The sequence below is a fragment of the Perca flavescens genome, chromosome 9 (assembly GCF_004354835.1).
Source record: "Perca flavescens isolate YP-PL-M2 chromosome 9, PFLA_1.0, whole genome shotgun sequence".
NCBI classification, from domain to species: Eukaryota; Metazoa; Chordata; class Actinopteri; order Perciformes; family Percidae; genus Perca; species Perca flavescens.
The window spans coordinates 31,711,998-31,727,010 of record NC_041339.1 but is presented as its reverse complement, the minus strand read 5'-3'; the positions used below and the strand labels follow the sequence as shown (position 1 = coordinate 31,727,010).

General features: G+C 40.3%; 1 protein-coding gene across 1 annotated transcript in view; it reads right to left on the bottom strand.

Annotated features, from left to right (window-relative positions):
* The window catches only part of LOC114561897 (BMP/retinoic acid-inducible neural-specific protein 3), a 35,087-nt gene extending 27,571 nt beyond the window's left edge, over positions 1-7,516 (bottom strand). The window contains exon 1 of the mRNA XM_028588051.1: positions 7,231-7,516. Coding sequence (XP_028443852.1) covers positions 7,231-7,451 — 221 coding nt within the window. The 5' untranslated portion in view covers positions 7,452-7,516. The remainder of the gene's footprint in view (positions 1-7,230) is intronic.
* Positions 7,517-15,013: the final 7,497 nt, after the last annotated feature.

Genomic DNA, 15,013 nt, shown 5'->3' with positions numbered 1-15,013 from the left:
TTGAGAAAGTAAGAATAACTCAAATGTAGATAAAGGCAGTATATTTATGTGTGGGCTGGTATTAATGTGAAATCATGATGTAGAGGGAAAATTAGCTAAGCAACCCACCTACAGAGAAATAACCTGTTTCAGCATCTGTAACTAGAACTAATTGCAAAAATGAAGACTCAGTTTGAAGACCATAACTATCTTTGATGTTTAAAAAAGTACAAGTCTGATATTACGCCATAGGCGAGAATGTATTTATTTTTGCAAGCATTTTCCCTCCGTTGCAAATCTGCATAGCACTGAATGTATAAAGAGACAGTTATGAAGTCACAGACATATATCAAAGCTGTAATTATAACAGATCATTTGTGATTACTTTGAAATTAAGTACGGTGCCAATTTTTCCTATCCGCCTGGCACTGCCCCCAGTTTACTCATATAATCACGCTTATATCAGAAGAAAGGAACTGGAAATAAGTTCCTCCGTCTGCCTTTTAAGAAAGCACTCTGTTCGTTTAAAAAGTTTTTTGAATGGCTACAATCTGATACTTTTTAGAAAGCATCCAAAATAACCCTTTCTACGTGGGTATCAAAACCATGAAGGAGCCAAGTAGAAATGAACATGATTAATTGTCTAGACTGAAGCATTATTTTTGTCAGATTACATTGTGTGACAAGAAAATAAACAGTCAGTGAATTTATGTGAACTGCATCGTTCTATCAGTCAAATGTTGCATTTTTCTTTCTCCAAAATAAAAGCTTGACTGCTGTAATCAGAACGGGTTGAGCAACCTTGGCTGCTGATGATGGATTGAGGGAGTGTGGCCTTTTGAAAGGGTATATATCACATTAAACCAGGAGTAATGAGGAAAGCTCAAATACCCAGATGTTTGAATGATACAGAGTGTAAATCCCTGAAAATTTAAACTGCTGCACACACAAGTTAGAATAAGCTGGTGGCAAAGATCTGCAATACATCAATTCCAATTTCTGTTATGTAATCACGAACCAAGACACTGATTCGCATAATGTTAAGCAGAAACCGTAGGCAGAGCGTGGGAAGTAAACATAATGATTTTAAATGGATATATGTTATCCAATGACCTTTTTGCTGACGCTGTAGTATTCAGACAAAGCCTTTGACTAATCTCTTGCTCAGATATATCTAGTGTAGCTATTAATCTTCACCTCATTTCATGCCATACAAATAAATGACCTCTTCAAATGGGACACTGTGTCTCTTGAGTTGTGCTTTGCAGCTTGCCGCAGCACGTTCTGTGGAAGAAGAGGAATACACAAGGAGGGAGCGCAAGAGAGAGAGAGGGGGGGGTAGAAAACAGGTAAAGAAAGAGTATTCGCAAATCCCCGCTGTCGTTCATTTCTTCAGTTATCGTTAAATGTGATAAGCTAGCTCCGTCTTATCTTAAACCCCTCGCTAGGCCAAATGGTTCATCCTGCGGAGAGAGGAGGAAATGAAATGGGTTTCACCACAGAGTTGACTTTCGGGGCTGCAATCCTCCCTACAACCAGCTAAGTCATTATTATTATCAGTTCCGTTGCTCCTTTTCACCAAGGTACATCAGTTTCATTGGTTTAACACTTTGGATGCTATCATAGCCAAGTTGTTTCAGTTGTTGAATTTTCTACAAATTCAAAGAGGCCCATTTTCTTCTTGGCTGGTTCATCATGTCTGCAAGTGGTGGAAATTAATCAGGTAGATTAACTAAAGTACTGGTAGTTAGTAAGTAAGTAAGTAAGTAAGTAAGTAAGTAAAGTACAAGTGCCTCATAAATTGAGCTTGAGTATTTCTATTTTATGTTTCTTTCTACTTCTATTGAGTTGTTAGCACTTCCATAGAATGATTTCCCTCTTCCCAGATGGTCATATTTTAATAAATGTTAAGGTCCAAAGAAGTAAACTCATCCAATAGTTCACAAGAAAAGCAAAGATTGGAGAAAAGTCCAAAAAAAAAATACAAATTTGTTTAGCAGAACTTTCCTTCTTTCCTACCCCATAAATCATCTCACAACCCCCCAGATTTATCTTGTGACCCTTTGGATAGGGTCCAACCCCTGGGTTGGGAACCACTGGACTACCCAACTGCATATAAAGTAGGTAAAATGAGCTACACCTTGAACAGCTACAACAGAAAATGAACATTGCTGGGATAAAACCTGACATCTCTTACATTCCGCTATCTCCGCTATCTATTTTGCAAGGGCATATTTGCTGCATTGTGGGCTTTTATTTTGTAACTGTATCCAGTACCGTTCTCCCAATGAAGAAGTTTATTCACTTTTTCATCGTGGAAGACTGAATGAAAGGAACGTCTTTGGTCAGGCAGGTCCCTTTCATCAGGCTCACTCAACACGCCTTTCATTCAATATATTCAGATATTCATTCAGTATATTCAGACTGCCATTCAATATATTCAGACATTCATTCAATATATTCAAGATTCATTCAATATATTCAGATGATATATATATATAATAATTCCCTAAACGGCATGCTATAAATATATATATATATATATATATATATATATATATATATATATATATATATAATTTCCTAAACGGCATGCTATAATATATATATATATATATATATATACTTCTTGAGCCACTGTGTGTCTGTTGTTCTATCCACAACTATTCGCTGGCATGCGGCCTAATGTTCAAGTAGTTTTATACTATTTAATGAATTTTCCACACTTAAATAACATGTATAATTAATTATTATGCAATAAAAAAATAATCACATCCATTATCCAAATGCAATATGTTTAGAACACGGCCAAATACACGTCAACACTCCTGCCTTCACCCTGGTGAATATGGCTGCTTTCCCTTGGCAGTGTTTCTTGTGGACAGGTGGCTAAGGCGGAAGGCCCACATTGTGTTTGCACTCAAAGCAATGGGTATGCCCTCCAGTGAATCGCCAAAGCACACACAGACACAAGAGCACAAACCATCTTTCATTTCCTTCCTTCCGACTTGCTAAAAATTCAATCAAATTCAATCAGTAAGAATTGTGGGAAATTAAGTAACATGGTGTGAATTTATTACTCCATCATTGCTGAGGTAGCTGAAACACTGTAACTCCAAGCTCAGATACTGGTGATCCATCTTCCTAAGTCATCAAGCATTTATTAGGATTTAGCAAAGGGCTACACATGAGGAAGACCAGACCAGAAAATAAAGTTGTCACTTCCAATCACCTCTGCCCTCTATTTCTTTACAAAATAAAAATTGAAAGTCAAAAATTATAATTTACAACAAACACAAGCTTAGTATCTGTCCACATTACTATTGTTGGATGTAAGCAATGGTCACTGACACTCATTGATGTAAGTTCCTCACATTAAAAGAAACACAACGTAGAATATTCAGCACAGAAACTGCTGAGACAATTAGAGTTTAGCAGGCGCATGGACCTTTTTTAGTTTATCATAATGTAGCTCTTGTAAAGCCAGAAAAGCTGTTTTTTATTTTATATCTAAAGCTGCTGTCACAATTCCATTCATGCACCAGTTTCTGACAAATCTGCATCATAAACTTCATCAATAATGTAACACACTGTGTGAATATTATTAGCAGTCAGAAAGCAGATCACTAAAAATGTATATTTAATGGGTTCTTTTTCGATTTTTGACATGGCATTAAGTCAGCAAGATTAAGAGTGCAACTTTAGCATGTATAATGTTTACCATGTTCACCATCTTAGTTTAGTGTGTTAGAATGCTAACATTTGCTAAGTAGCACTAAACGTAAAGTATGTCAGCTGCTTATTGCAATGTCATTTGTATTGCAGGTATCAGCAGGTCATAAACCAAAGTATTGCACAAATAAAACATGTGACCTGATGATATGGAAAGTTAAGGGATTACTGTAAATGAAACCACTGGCTCATGGGGGTGTTAGAAGAAAAGTCAGGGAATCACCAAAGTTAGTAGGATTCACCCTGTGGGGACCATGAATCTCTCTACAAACTTGTATGGCAATTAAGCCGATATTTCTTGAGCTATTTCAGTCTCAACCAAAGTGGTAGATCGATTAACCAACCGACAGACTGACACTCATCTATCCATGCCACTAGTGTAGCTAAACCTGATATGAGGATGAAAATGGAAACCATAATGAGGCTTCCCTCTATTTACAGTGCTTACACTTTAATACACTATATTGAATCAAACTAGCGAGACAGCTTAACTAGAGAGAAATTGCCTGCAGTTGCCTGCAGCATTAACAAATTGAATAAAAGTGAGAACTAAAGTAGAAACGGAGCACTTAATGCAGCTGATTCAAGGGATAATGTCTCTTATGACTTATGACTTTCTCTGATATTTTTTACATCGGCTGAGGAAAGGTGTCTTTAGGATGAAAAACTACTATTTATTACCCTTCCCTCACCAGCTTTTTTACCACAAGGAGCAAGTTGCAGATGCAAAAACCTTTGAGGGAATTTCAGAAGCAGAAAAGGGACAAAGAACATCAGTAGGAATCTAGCAGTGGGATGCTGAGGAGCAGCGCTGAGGGAGTCTGCTCTAAAACACTCCCCTCAACCCTCTTCAGAGCACCTGCAGACTCCCCTGTGGTTTAGCAAATCTGCTGTTGTTCATTGTGCTTGAAGTGGCTCTTACATCAAACGGCTGCTTTCTTTTGATAAAGTTAAAGGGTGGGTGTGTCATACATGCCCCCCCACACACACTAACATTTACTCACACATGAACTAAACATCTATCTTATAACAAACAATTCTTTCAGTACACATCCCTATGTCAGTTTGCCTTGCACAGCTGGTAAAGCACTGATGCATTGAGAGGTTTCGGCATATTGTCAGTCGAACTGTTGAACTAAATGTAAAAAGTATCATTTTGCAATTTATCAGAAAATAAACTCTCTGGGCTGTGAGCAGTTCAACCAAAGGCTGATGTTTCCTTATCAAACAGTTTCAACCTTTTGAGAGTGACATGTTGTTGCCATTTACAAAATAGAATGGATCGGGAATCCTTGCCACAGAGAATCACTTTCTCTTCTTGTTTGTACACGGGGGTTAGAGATTGACTTGGAAATGTAAGGACCTCTGTTGCACAGCAGAAGCATAAATGCGGTCCATTCGAGAGATTGCAGTGAGCCCACTTTCTTATGTTTTATATATAATAAAACAACCCTACTGTCTTTTTTATGAGCCAGCTGCAGGTGTTAGTTGCCAAAATCATCAGCACCACAATTCACCCCACCAACACAGGCACTAAAAGAGAGCTATTATTTTCCAAAACAGAAGCCACCGCTGTATTCGTCAGATTTTATTTCTGAAATTGAATGGGACTGAATCCAAGTGAATTCAATTTAAGAAGATTTACAGACTATTTACTTTTCACGTTTTTCCTTTTAATATCATCACTATTAATCAATGCCGCATTGTGGTAATCTAGAGAGCCTCAAACACAACTTTGCAGCTGACAGAAGCCTCTCAGGGGATTCTGTGATAATGCAGAGTAATAAGTACTAAGAGCTCACTAATCACTTGGCCACATGATAAGACTATTAATCTTGCCGCCCATGCAGCACAGCAATGGATCGCTGCCTTTTGCCAGAGACGGAAATATTAAAAAGCTCTAACGCGGCAACCGATCACAAAAGCCATAAAGCATCCTTGTACTGATCCATAGATGTCAGGAACCCTGTCCGTCTATTTCCAGAAGCCTGGACAACATCCTCCTAAATGACGATGGAAATGATTCATGACACAATCTCCACTAATTTCGCGTGCATGCCGATACCTCAGACTGTGTTGCTGTCAAGACAAATCATCCTTTTATTCCAGAGCTAATCAACATATTTCAGTTGACCACCTGATCAGGTGACTCCTTGAGGGTTTGGAAGACAGCAGGATGTGATGTACAGCCAGCAGATAGCAACGTGTCTGCATGAAATACATCATGATTCTGTCAAGGCATGTGCCAGATATCTAGTGAACATCGGCTGTGAGAAACCTGTTCTGTATGACACTGCAGGCAAACTAATGCAGGCTAAATAACCATGAATAGGGTTTTCATTAAGCTGAGTATCCACTGTGTGCTCTAATATCAAAAATGCAGTTGTATTGAATTTCTCCCTTACATCATTTTGATGTTGCAATAAAAAAGTTAGCAAAGAAAAGCAAATGTACTGCTAAGAAAAACCCTCTGCAGTTATGAACACCTCATCATATATGCTGTTACTATACGATAAAATACCCTTGTAATAATTGTCCACAACTTTAATATGTTCCAAACCAACATATGACAACACATACACGAACACGTTTAAGTTAATTCTACCAAAACAGATGAAAGTTCACTCCTTTCATTCCTCCTATCATTTAATTTAACTTCTTCTGATTTAACTGCGGCACATTCCATTGCAAGCAATATCATTTTTACTAGAGTGCTTTAATATGGGTCAGGTGAGAACATATTTTGGGTGGGCTTGAGGTTGCTGAAGTTCACAGTTCACATTTATTAAGAACGCCTCACTAAATCTATATTTCTCTCTTACTTAAAATTTCAAAATATGCAACAGCTGACTGTTAATAGGTTTGCGGTACTGACAGGAAACTTTCAATACGAATGAAAACATGCCTTTTCTCTTTCAACATCCAAGAATGATGCTGATTAGATGCTCATTAGGTTTATACTGTAAAATCCTCCGTGCAAAATGTTTCCCCCCCAAACCAACACTTGGACATACACACAATGAAAGTAATAATAATGAAATTATAGTTGAAAATCATTGCAGTGTGTCTGAGAGCTATATTGGAGGTCCTCAGGCTTTGGGCAGCTGTGGTTGTAAACAGTTAACTGTGTTAATGCTGTGGTAACTACATTTAAAGGAATAGTTCGACCTTTTTGGAAATATACCATTCTCATGTCTGTATGTTAAGTATGAAGGGGTTTAATTTATACAAAAATAAGTGTAAATTACATTTTGTGGTTTTACTGTGGGTTATATTTATTTTTTATTTCTATTACAGATTACGACTTTGTGAGTTATACTCATCCTAATATGTAAACACATGAACATAATCAGATTCTGTATATGGCCTCTATATACATGCAGCCTATCTTTGAAAGGACAACCATGGAGACCTTTTGATGTGGCTGCTGGGAGATTTGTCATTTATATAATAGGAGTAGTGATGAAGCAGGAGTAAATACAGTGTAAAGTGCCTCTTCCTCCTGATGTCATTACTCACCTGTATATCTTGTATCTGGTGGAGAAGCCTTGCCGGTTCTTCTCCACAAAGTCGATGTACTCTGGGGAGTGGTGGAAAGGTCCTTTATCAGACAGGAGCCAGTCCAGGGGGCCCCCAGGCTTGTCATTGGGGAGGCTGGCTGTTGCTGCTGCTGCTGTTACTGCAGAACGTAAACACACCCAGCAGTGAAGGCTGAGACTGACGACGCCCCATAGAGCCATCAGAGATGGAGGGAGCCAAGGAGGGATGAGGGTGGTGATGTTAGAGGGGAGAGAGGGGGGGCGTTCAGCAGCCAAAGTCACTAGTCATTATCTGGCTCCTCCACTGGGATGACCGGGGGACCTGCATCACCTCAACGCCCCCCGAACACCTACAGAAAAACAAACACACGGATAAGGAAACATAGAAACACCCACGTCCAACAATAAAGGATAGCCAGAAACCTTACAATATTACAAACTTTAACAGATCCATGTGGCAGCTAGATGCCTACAGTGGCAATATTTTTAAGGGGGTTTCATTACAAAGACGTGGGATGATCAGTTATTGTCAACGAAGTTGATAATTAATTGATCATTTAAGTTATTGATCAATAGAAAAATGGCAAACATTGACTCACTGCAGCTTCTTAAATGTGAAGATTTGCTGTGTTTCTCATAGATTTTCTTTTACATATATATTTTTTAATACTTCTTTGTTTCTTGTTGGAACTAAACACGAAACGTGACACTGTCACCGTACACACACACACACACACACACACACACACACACAAAAAAAAAAACCTTGTCTCAACCTCTAAACACTGTAGTAATGATTCACATTTTCTGAAATATGTCATCTTCTTTTTTGGTTGTGACCTTGTACATTATTATTGTAGTGCTTTTACCATGGTCTATTTATTGAGAGGGAATTGGGGGTTAGCGTCTACATCAAAGATCCTTCATTATGTGGAAAGGAAGAGCCAGGGCTCAGGCTGCCAAGCCCCAGACTCATGGACAGCCTCAGACTTTCTTTGATCCACATTACTTTAAGTGCTCAAATTGGGGAGAATGTCACAGATTGTGCACACAACTTCACGCACAATCTAACCACATTCACTGGCAATAACTAATTATGGCAATAGTGAATGTGTAAAAACAGTACAGTTACTGTAGAACATGATGCAGAGCACAATATAACCAGCAGCAATGCAAGAAATAAGACTCCATGCCATGACAAATCATAATATTCCTCCAGTGCCAATTGAAGATATTTCAGTTGACCACCTGATTACGGTGACTCCCTCAGGGTTTATAAGGAAGCAGAAAATGACAAAAGACAGCAGATAGTAACGTCGCTGCTCAAAATACATGATGATTCAGGCATGTGTCAGATCTTCAGAGCATTAGTGTTGTGGCTTTTGTATTTCTTTTGTGGCTTTTGAATCTAAGTTGAAGTGTCTCAGCCACCTCAACGTCGGCTGTGAGAAAACCTTTCTGCATGGCAACACAGGCGAACTAATGCAGTCTGCCTACTAATAAACCATGAATAGGGTTTTCATAAAGCATATTGTCCACTGCGACGACTAGCAGTTGTATTGAATTTCTCCCTTACATCATTGTGATGGTACAATAAAAATGTTATCAAGGGAAAGCAAATGTACTTCTATTAAAAACCATATGCAACTGTGAACAGAACTCAACTAGAATAGTGTTCACATAACTTGATCACATATGCAGTTTGAAAAAAAACACGCCTGCAATTACCTTGTCCACAACATGAATCTGTTTCTAAACCGACATATTACAACAGAGAAGTCAATTCAACCAAGGCAGATGAAAGTGAATTATTTTCATTCCTCGTCTCTATCATTTAATACAACTACACCTGATTTAACTGCAGCAAATTTCATTGCAAGCAATATAATTTTCACTAGAGTGCTTTAATAAGGGCAAGGTAAGGATAAGTACAAATTTTGGGTGGGCTTGAGGTTGATGAGATTCATGGTTCACATTAATTATGAAGAACAGCTCTCTAAATTTAAACAGTAGATATGTTGTACTGTAGAACATGATGTAGAACAGAATAACACCAGAGACAATGCAAGAAATCAATGAGTTTAACGCCCTGGTGCACGCTGGGAGGCTTGCCTACACACATCTTTGGATGATGTAATATAAATCAATACAGACTTTGTTTGACTCTAATCAAACTTTGTTGTTTTTTTATTTGTCCTCCACTGTCAAGTTAATCTGATCCAAACAAGAAGTAAAATTAAACAGTTTACACCGCAAGAGAAAAATAAATAATTTCAGACTATGAAAACTGTAAAACTGTAAAATGGAATTAAGTCTGGGAAAGTGTGATGGGTATGTTTCTTGATAAGAAATGTAACACATTTCTGTTGCAGCCCCACTTTGTGACTTACATAGATGTTCTGATATAAAAGTACAACTGCTTCTAAACTTAGAAGTTATGATTCTATTTGTGAATTCATCCCTCCCTAACTCAGCGGATAATTGCTGTGCAGTTACAAAAGACAACACTTGCTTTACTGTAACCCTGCAACAATTAAGAGTACTCACATGCAAATCAAGAGAGAAATACACACACACACACACACACACACACACACTTTAGTTAGTTTAACTGCCAAGTCTCGGTTGCTGTGTTTTATCAGACTACCTGCTGCTCACACTGTGGTCCAGGGCTCACATTACTCTCCATCACTATCTCAAGACCTGTCAATCATCTCCCCTGCAGTGACACTTCTTTGATTTGTGTGTGTGTGTGTGTGTGTGTGTGTGTGTGTGTGTGTGTGTGTGTGTGTGTGTGTGTGAGTGTATGTTGGGGTGTAGGTGGGGTTTGAGTCCCATTACAGTATTCTGATGACAATCTGTCAAGTTAACTCAGCCGTGTGGCTGTGTGCACATGTGCGTGGGTTTCAAAAAGCATTACTCTCAGACAACACAGCAGACAGCATGGGAAGAGCGCACAACAGCTAGAACGAGGAGAAACAGATTTAAAATATAATATTATATATAATATAATATAATATCCAGTACAGTTTCAATAATCAACTCTTATTTCTGTCTCTTTCAGTTGATTCTTTTCATTTAATAGTTTAAATGAGACTATAAGCTGGCAATTAGGAAATTGCTTTCTGTCATCGCTCGCCAGACAAGGCCTGTTGTTGTTGTGCGCCTTTGTATGTGTGTGTATCATGACAATGGGATTTCAATGGCACTATGTGTAGTTTTTACTGTTTTTAAAAAGCACATCTTATTTAGCTAAATATCTCTGTGTGACTCTTTCTTTGAGAAAAACTTGCATATTCAACAGAGCTGTTTCTTGTCTAGTTTAGTCTTATAGTTTAATTTTAACACTGCCCACAATGCAACTTTTGAGTTGGAGATCCAGGTGTGTTTCGATGTGTTATGCTAGTAGCAGCTAATGTAGCCTCAAACCTCTAGGCTCAAGCAGAGACGAAGAGCAGGCTACAGACTTCCAAAAGTTATAAATTGCTTCAAGTGATTTTACTTAAAGGCTTTTTTTCAGATTGCAGCTCCCTGGAGCCACAAAAGGCTTCACACAACTGTTTTTTAAATACACAACTCCCCAAGACCTGTAAAGAAACCGGTGGAGTTCCTCTAAGCAAATTGCAAAGTCACGATCCAAGGTTTTCAGGTCTGTCACAATATTTGCACAAATCCCTTTCAAAGCTCTGTGTGGTCAGAACTGAAGACCTGAGTCTCTGGTTAAATTGAGACTCAATAGTTTGGATCGCGAATTCAGTCGTATGGCTGTGAAGTCTCAAGTAGTGTGAGTGTCAAAACGGTCAGGTCCAACTCCAGTTTCAAATTCTTATTTGTGTGACTTCAGTCTGCATATACCTAGTCTACAACCACAACGTTTCACTTCCGGGATTGCTCCGGTGCCACCAGAAATTCTACCGGATGTCCGTCACCTTCCGCTTTCTTTGTGTTGGAATTTTAGACTCTGGTCGAATTTATGAGGACGGTAAACTATGGTTAACTGCTCCTCCAACCCGGTCTCACGGCAGTTCGTGTAAATGTCCACGTTATTGTTAATCTATTGATACGTGTTCACGGAGATGTTTTTCTCGTTTTTTACGTGTAAATGTCACATTATTTTTTACGTGTAAATGTCACATTATTTTCTCGGGGAAAGGACGCCGGGAGGCGGCCGAAAAGGTCGCTCCATAAGCCGGGAGGCGGCCCGCTGGATGAGGTGGCCAGGAGGCGGCCGAAAAGGACGCTCCCTAAGCCGGGAGGCGCCCGCGAGGCGGCCCGCTGGGGACCCGCTGGATGAGGCGGCCGGGAGGCGGCCGAAAAGGACGCTCCATAAGCCGGGGCGCCTGGGGACCCCGCTGGATGAGGCGGCCGGGAGGCGCCCCTAAGCCGAGGCGCCCGGACGGCCCGCTGGGGACCATGGATGAGGCGGCGGGGAGGCGGCAGGACGCCCATAAGCCGGGGCGCCGCGAGACGGCCTGCAAGGCGGCCCGCTGGGGACGCCCCACAATAACGGGATGGCGGAGGTTGGGTTTAGGAAAAACTTACGGGGAAAGGGCGCCGTAAACACCGGGAGACGCGCCACAGTAACATGCGGGACAAAACGGCACACGCAGGGACGCCATCCCCGGGAAACAAAGCGCCGCACGCGGGACACAACCCCGCTCGCCCGGGTGAAAGTTCTGTGTTGTTTGACCCATCCACCACCCCGACCAACCTCCGTACGCGTATTTTTGGCTTCTTATATTACTCCCTACAATTTCGTGCTGTGGACACAAAATATGCTTCCCACTGAAATACATTACTTTACATTTTTGTGTTGTCCACCACGTAAAAACCGACAAAAACGTCTCTGTGAACACGTATCAATAGATTCAAATAACGTCACATTTACAGGAACTTCCATGAGACCGGGCTGGCTCCTCAGATCTGTTCAATGTGAGTTTTCTGTTGCACGACTAAATCAACTTTTGAACGTACACAAAACAAGTTCCTTCCCAATGCTATTTTGCAGCGGCACCGGAGCTCCGTCCGGTGCTTAGCACCGCCCATGACGATTGTGATTGGTTAAAAGAAACGCCAATATACCAGAGCAGGTTTTTCTCCCATCCGGGAATGCTGTGTCGCCTAGCCAGACCGTCCTCCGCAGCGCTGTGGAGGAAGGTCTGGCAAAGCGAGACTAGCATAGACCTTAGATTTACTGAAACTAAAGACCACACACCTCACATAACTTTTTCGACCAACATACACATATTGTTTTGTTATTGACAGGCAGAAAGGAGGACAACACACTGAACAACAGGTATACAGTGATAAGAGTTGTTGTGTTGGTTTCTGTGCTTTTTAAGTGCGGAAATGAAGCATAAATTAATTATCAGAGTTATTCTTACTCAACACACCCCAGTACTTAATTGCTTAGCCTGTTTGTTTTGTTTTTGTTCTTGGTCCTGATTACAGTTGATGAAATCACACGTTTCAAATAATGGAATTGGGATAAACGGGCAGAGACTTGACCAGAAGGCCAGTGATTATAATAAGGAAATCACTCACTGTATTATTTTATATCCCAACTGTCAACACCAACGGGTGCCGATTGTAATAGTCCAACATGGTCATGCTGCCAAATTGTAATCGGCACGATAATTGCGATGTGTGTCCATGCCTTAAGTGTGACTCAGGTCTCCAGTTTCACGTCTGCAGTTCTGCACGCATTACGCTTGATCTCACGTATTGCATGAAATGCAGCAATACACCTGCCCAGCACTGCTACCAACAGTTAAATAGAGGCAGGGATAAAGTTTTCCAACACTGAAACTGAGCAAATCCTCCCCCAATTCTCTCTTAACTTCTTTTGTTATTGATGCAGTTAAACTGATCGAGTCCTTCAGAAATCTCTGCTCTCATTCCACCAGTGTTGAGGAGTTCATTTGCACAGAGACAGAGCTGTCTTCCCGGCTTTCCTGTTATCTTCTGCCATGCTCTATGGTCGGCCTCACTATTCTCTCTATTCCTACAGCAGCTGATGGCCCCACAATGAGCACTTTGTGTATGGTTTGACAAAATCTAACACTGGAGTTGTGGCTTATTATCTTAAAGCATCAGGTTTGAGAATAAGTTGCAGTATGATAACGTATGCCGACGTGTCTCTGCTGCAACAAAAAAATTGGCCACAAAACAGCTACCAGTGCATCTTTTTGTTTAGCTGAATCAAAAGCCCCCCTTCGCTCCCATGTTGACTAAATAGTATTGCTTTACATCGTGCATGTTGTGTATGGAGTGACCTATCTCAGAGGGGACTGTGCGGTGTGTTAATAGTGAAATAGAGCACAGAGGTCATTTTAAAAGACTCTTTAATCCTATCATCTGACAGGCAGCTGTCCAAAAAGTGGATGCAGGAGAACACTGTCTGTTCCCCGTTGCTCACTCACTCTCTTTTCCTCCCTCTCACGCACCTTTGTCTTTCCCTTCCTCAAACAACCCACTCTCTTCCTCCTCTGCATTATCAAATAAGTCTTCAACAAACTTTTAACAAACTTGCTATGACAGTCCTGTCTATAAAGATTGTCTTTTAGACAGGACTGCGCCAACCTTATAAACATATTATCACCCAAACAAAGCCATCCACTAAGCCTTTGTTATCAGCTGCCTGGAAGATATCAGATACATGCCATTTTCTCTTACAAGGGCGTTAAGTCACATTTCCAACCTTATGCAAACACAGCTTTTCATCAAACAACGTTAGCAAACGCTCCTCCTTGAGGCAGGAAGCCCTCACATAATCTAGAAACAACAAATCAAATGTTGGGAGATACAACAGGAAGGGATTTTCAATTCAAGCGGTACGCAAACACCCGGGCTGCAGTGAATCCACTCAAATATGATTTTGCACAACGTGGGCCACCAATAACCTGGGGCTGTTTGGAACCACAGTATTAAATGAAAGCTCTTGTTTGTTCCTGTGAGGTCCTCTCGATGGAATTGTGAGCAGAGTGCAATTGATGGGGGAATAGATTTTCCCACACATGAATGTGATGAGGACTTTCGCTCCCTGAACAGACAAATGCCAAGAATAGTGTTGGTGAAAGGCAAGAAGTAGCATCATACGGCAAATACAGCCCTTTACCATGTTGATTTTAGCTGTTAAGTGACTGTTTTGTTTTCTAATGTTTTCAGAATCTACTTCCATATCATGAAAACATTGCCAGACAAACTCTCAAAGCACCAAGGTAATCATAATTTTAAAAAGTGAAATTAAAACACGGTATGAGCTGTCGGAAGCATTTTTTTTTCCTGCTTTCGAAAAAACATCTGTTATGGGGCCCTCAAGGTTTAGAAATGGCTCTCTGGCAAAATAAACAGTCAGCATGTAACCCCATGCATAATAGCCTCAGCCTTGTCATGTGAAGCACAATTTTTTCTTTTTCATTTGTTTGAAAAATGTCCAACACCTTTTCCAAAGGAAACATATAATCTATTTCTTTAGAGAGAAAGCACAGAGATTGCTATTTATCTTTTAAATGGCACCTAACAGTAAGACAAGGTTCTGTTTATTTCTGCGGGGGAAAAAATATCCATCTTTTATGTTCTGCCAGTTTGATGGAGAAAGGACAAATGGCCATTCGAGTGAGGCACAGCCACAGCCAACAGTGGATCAAACTCTACAACATTTTTCCGCCCACTGCCCGTCATAATGACAGGCTATATTCAGAAAGCACCACTGGATATCAAATACTTCAGCAGCGAAAATATTTAACAAGTCGGCTGTAATG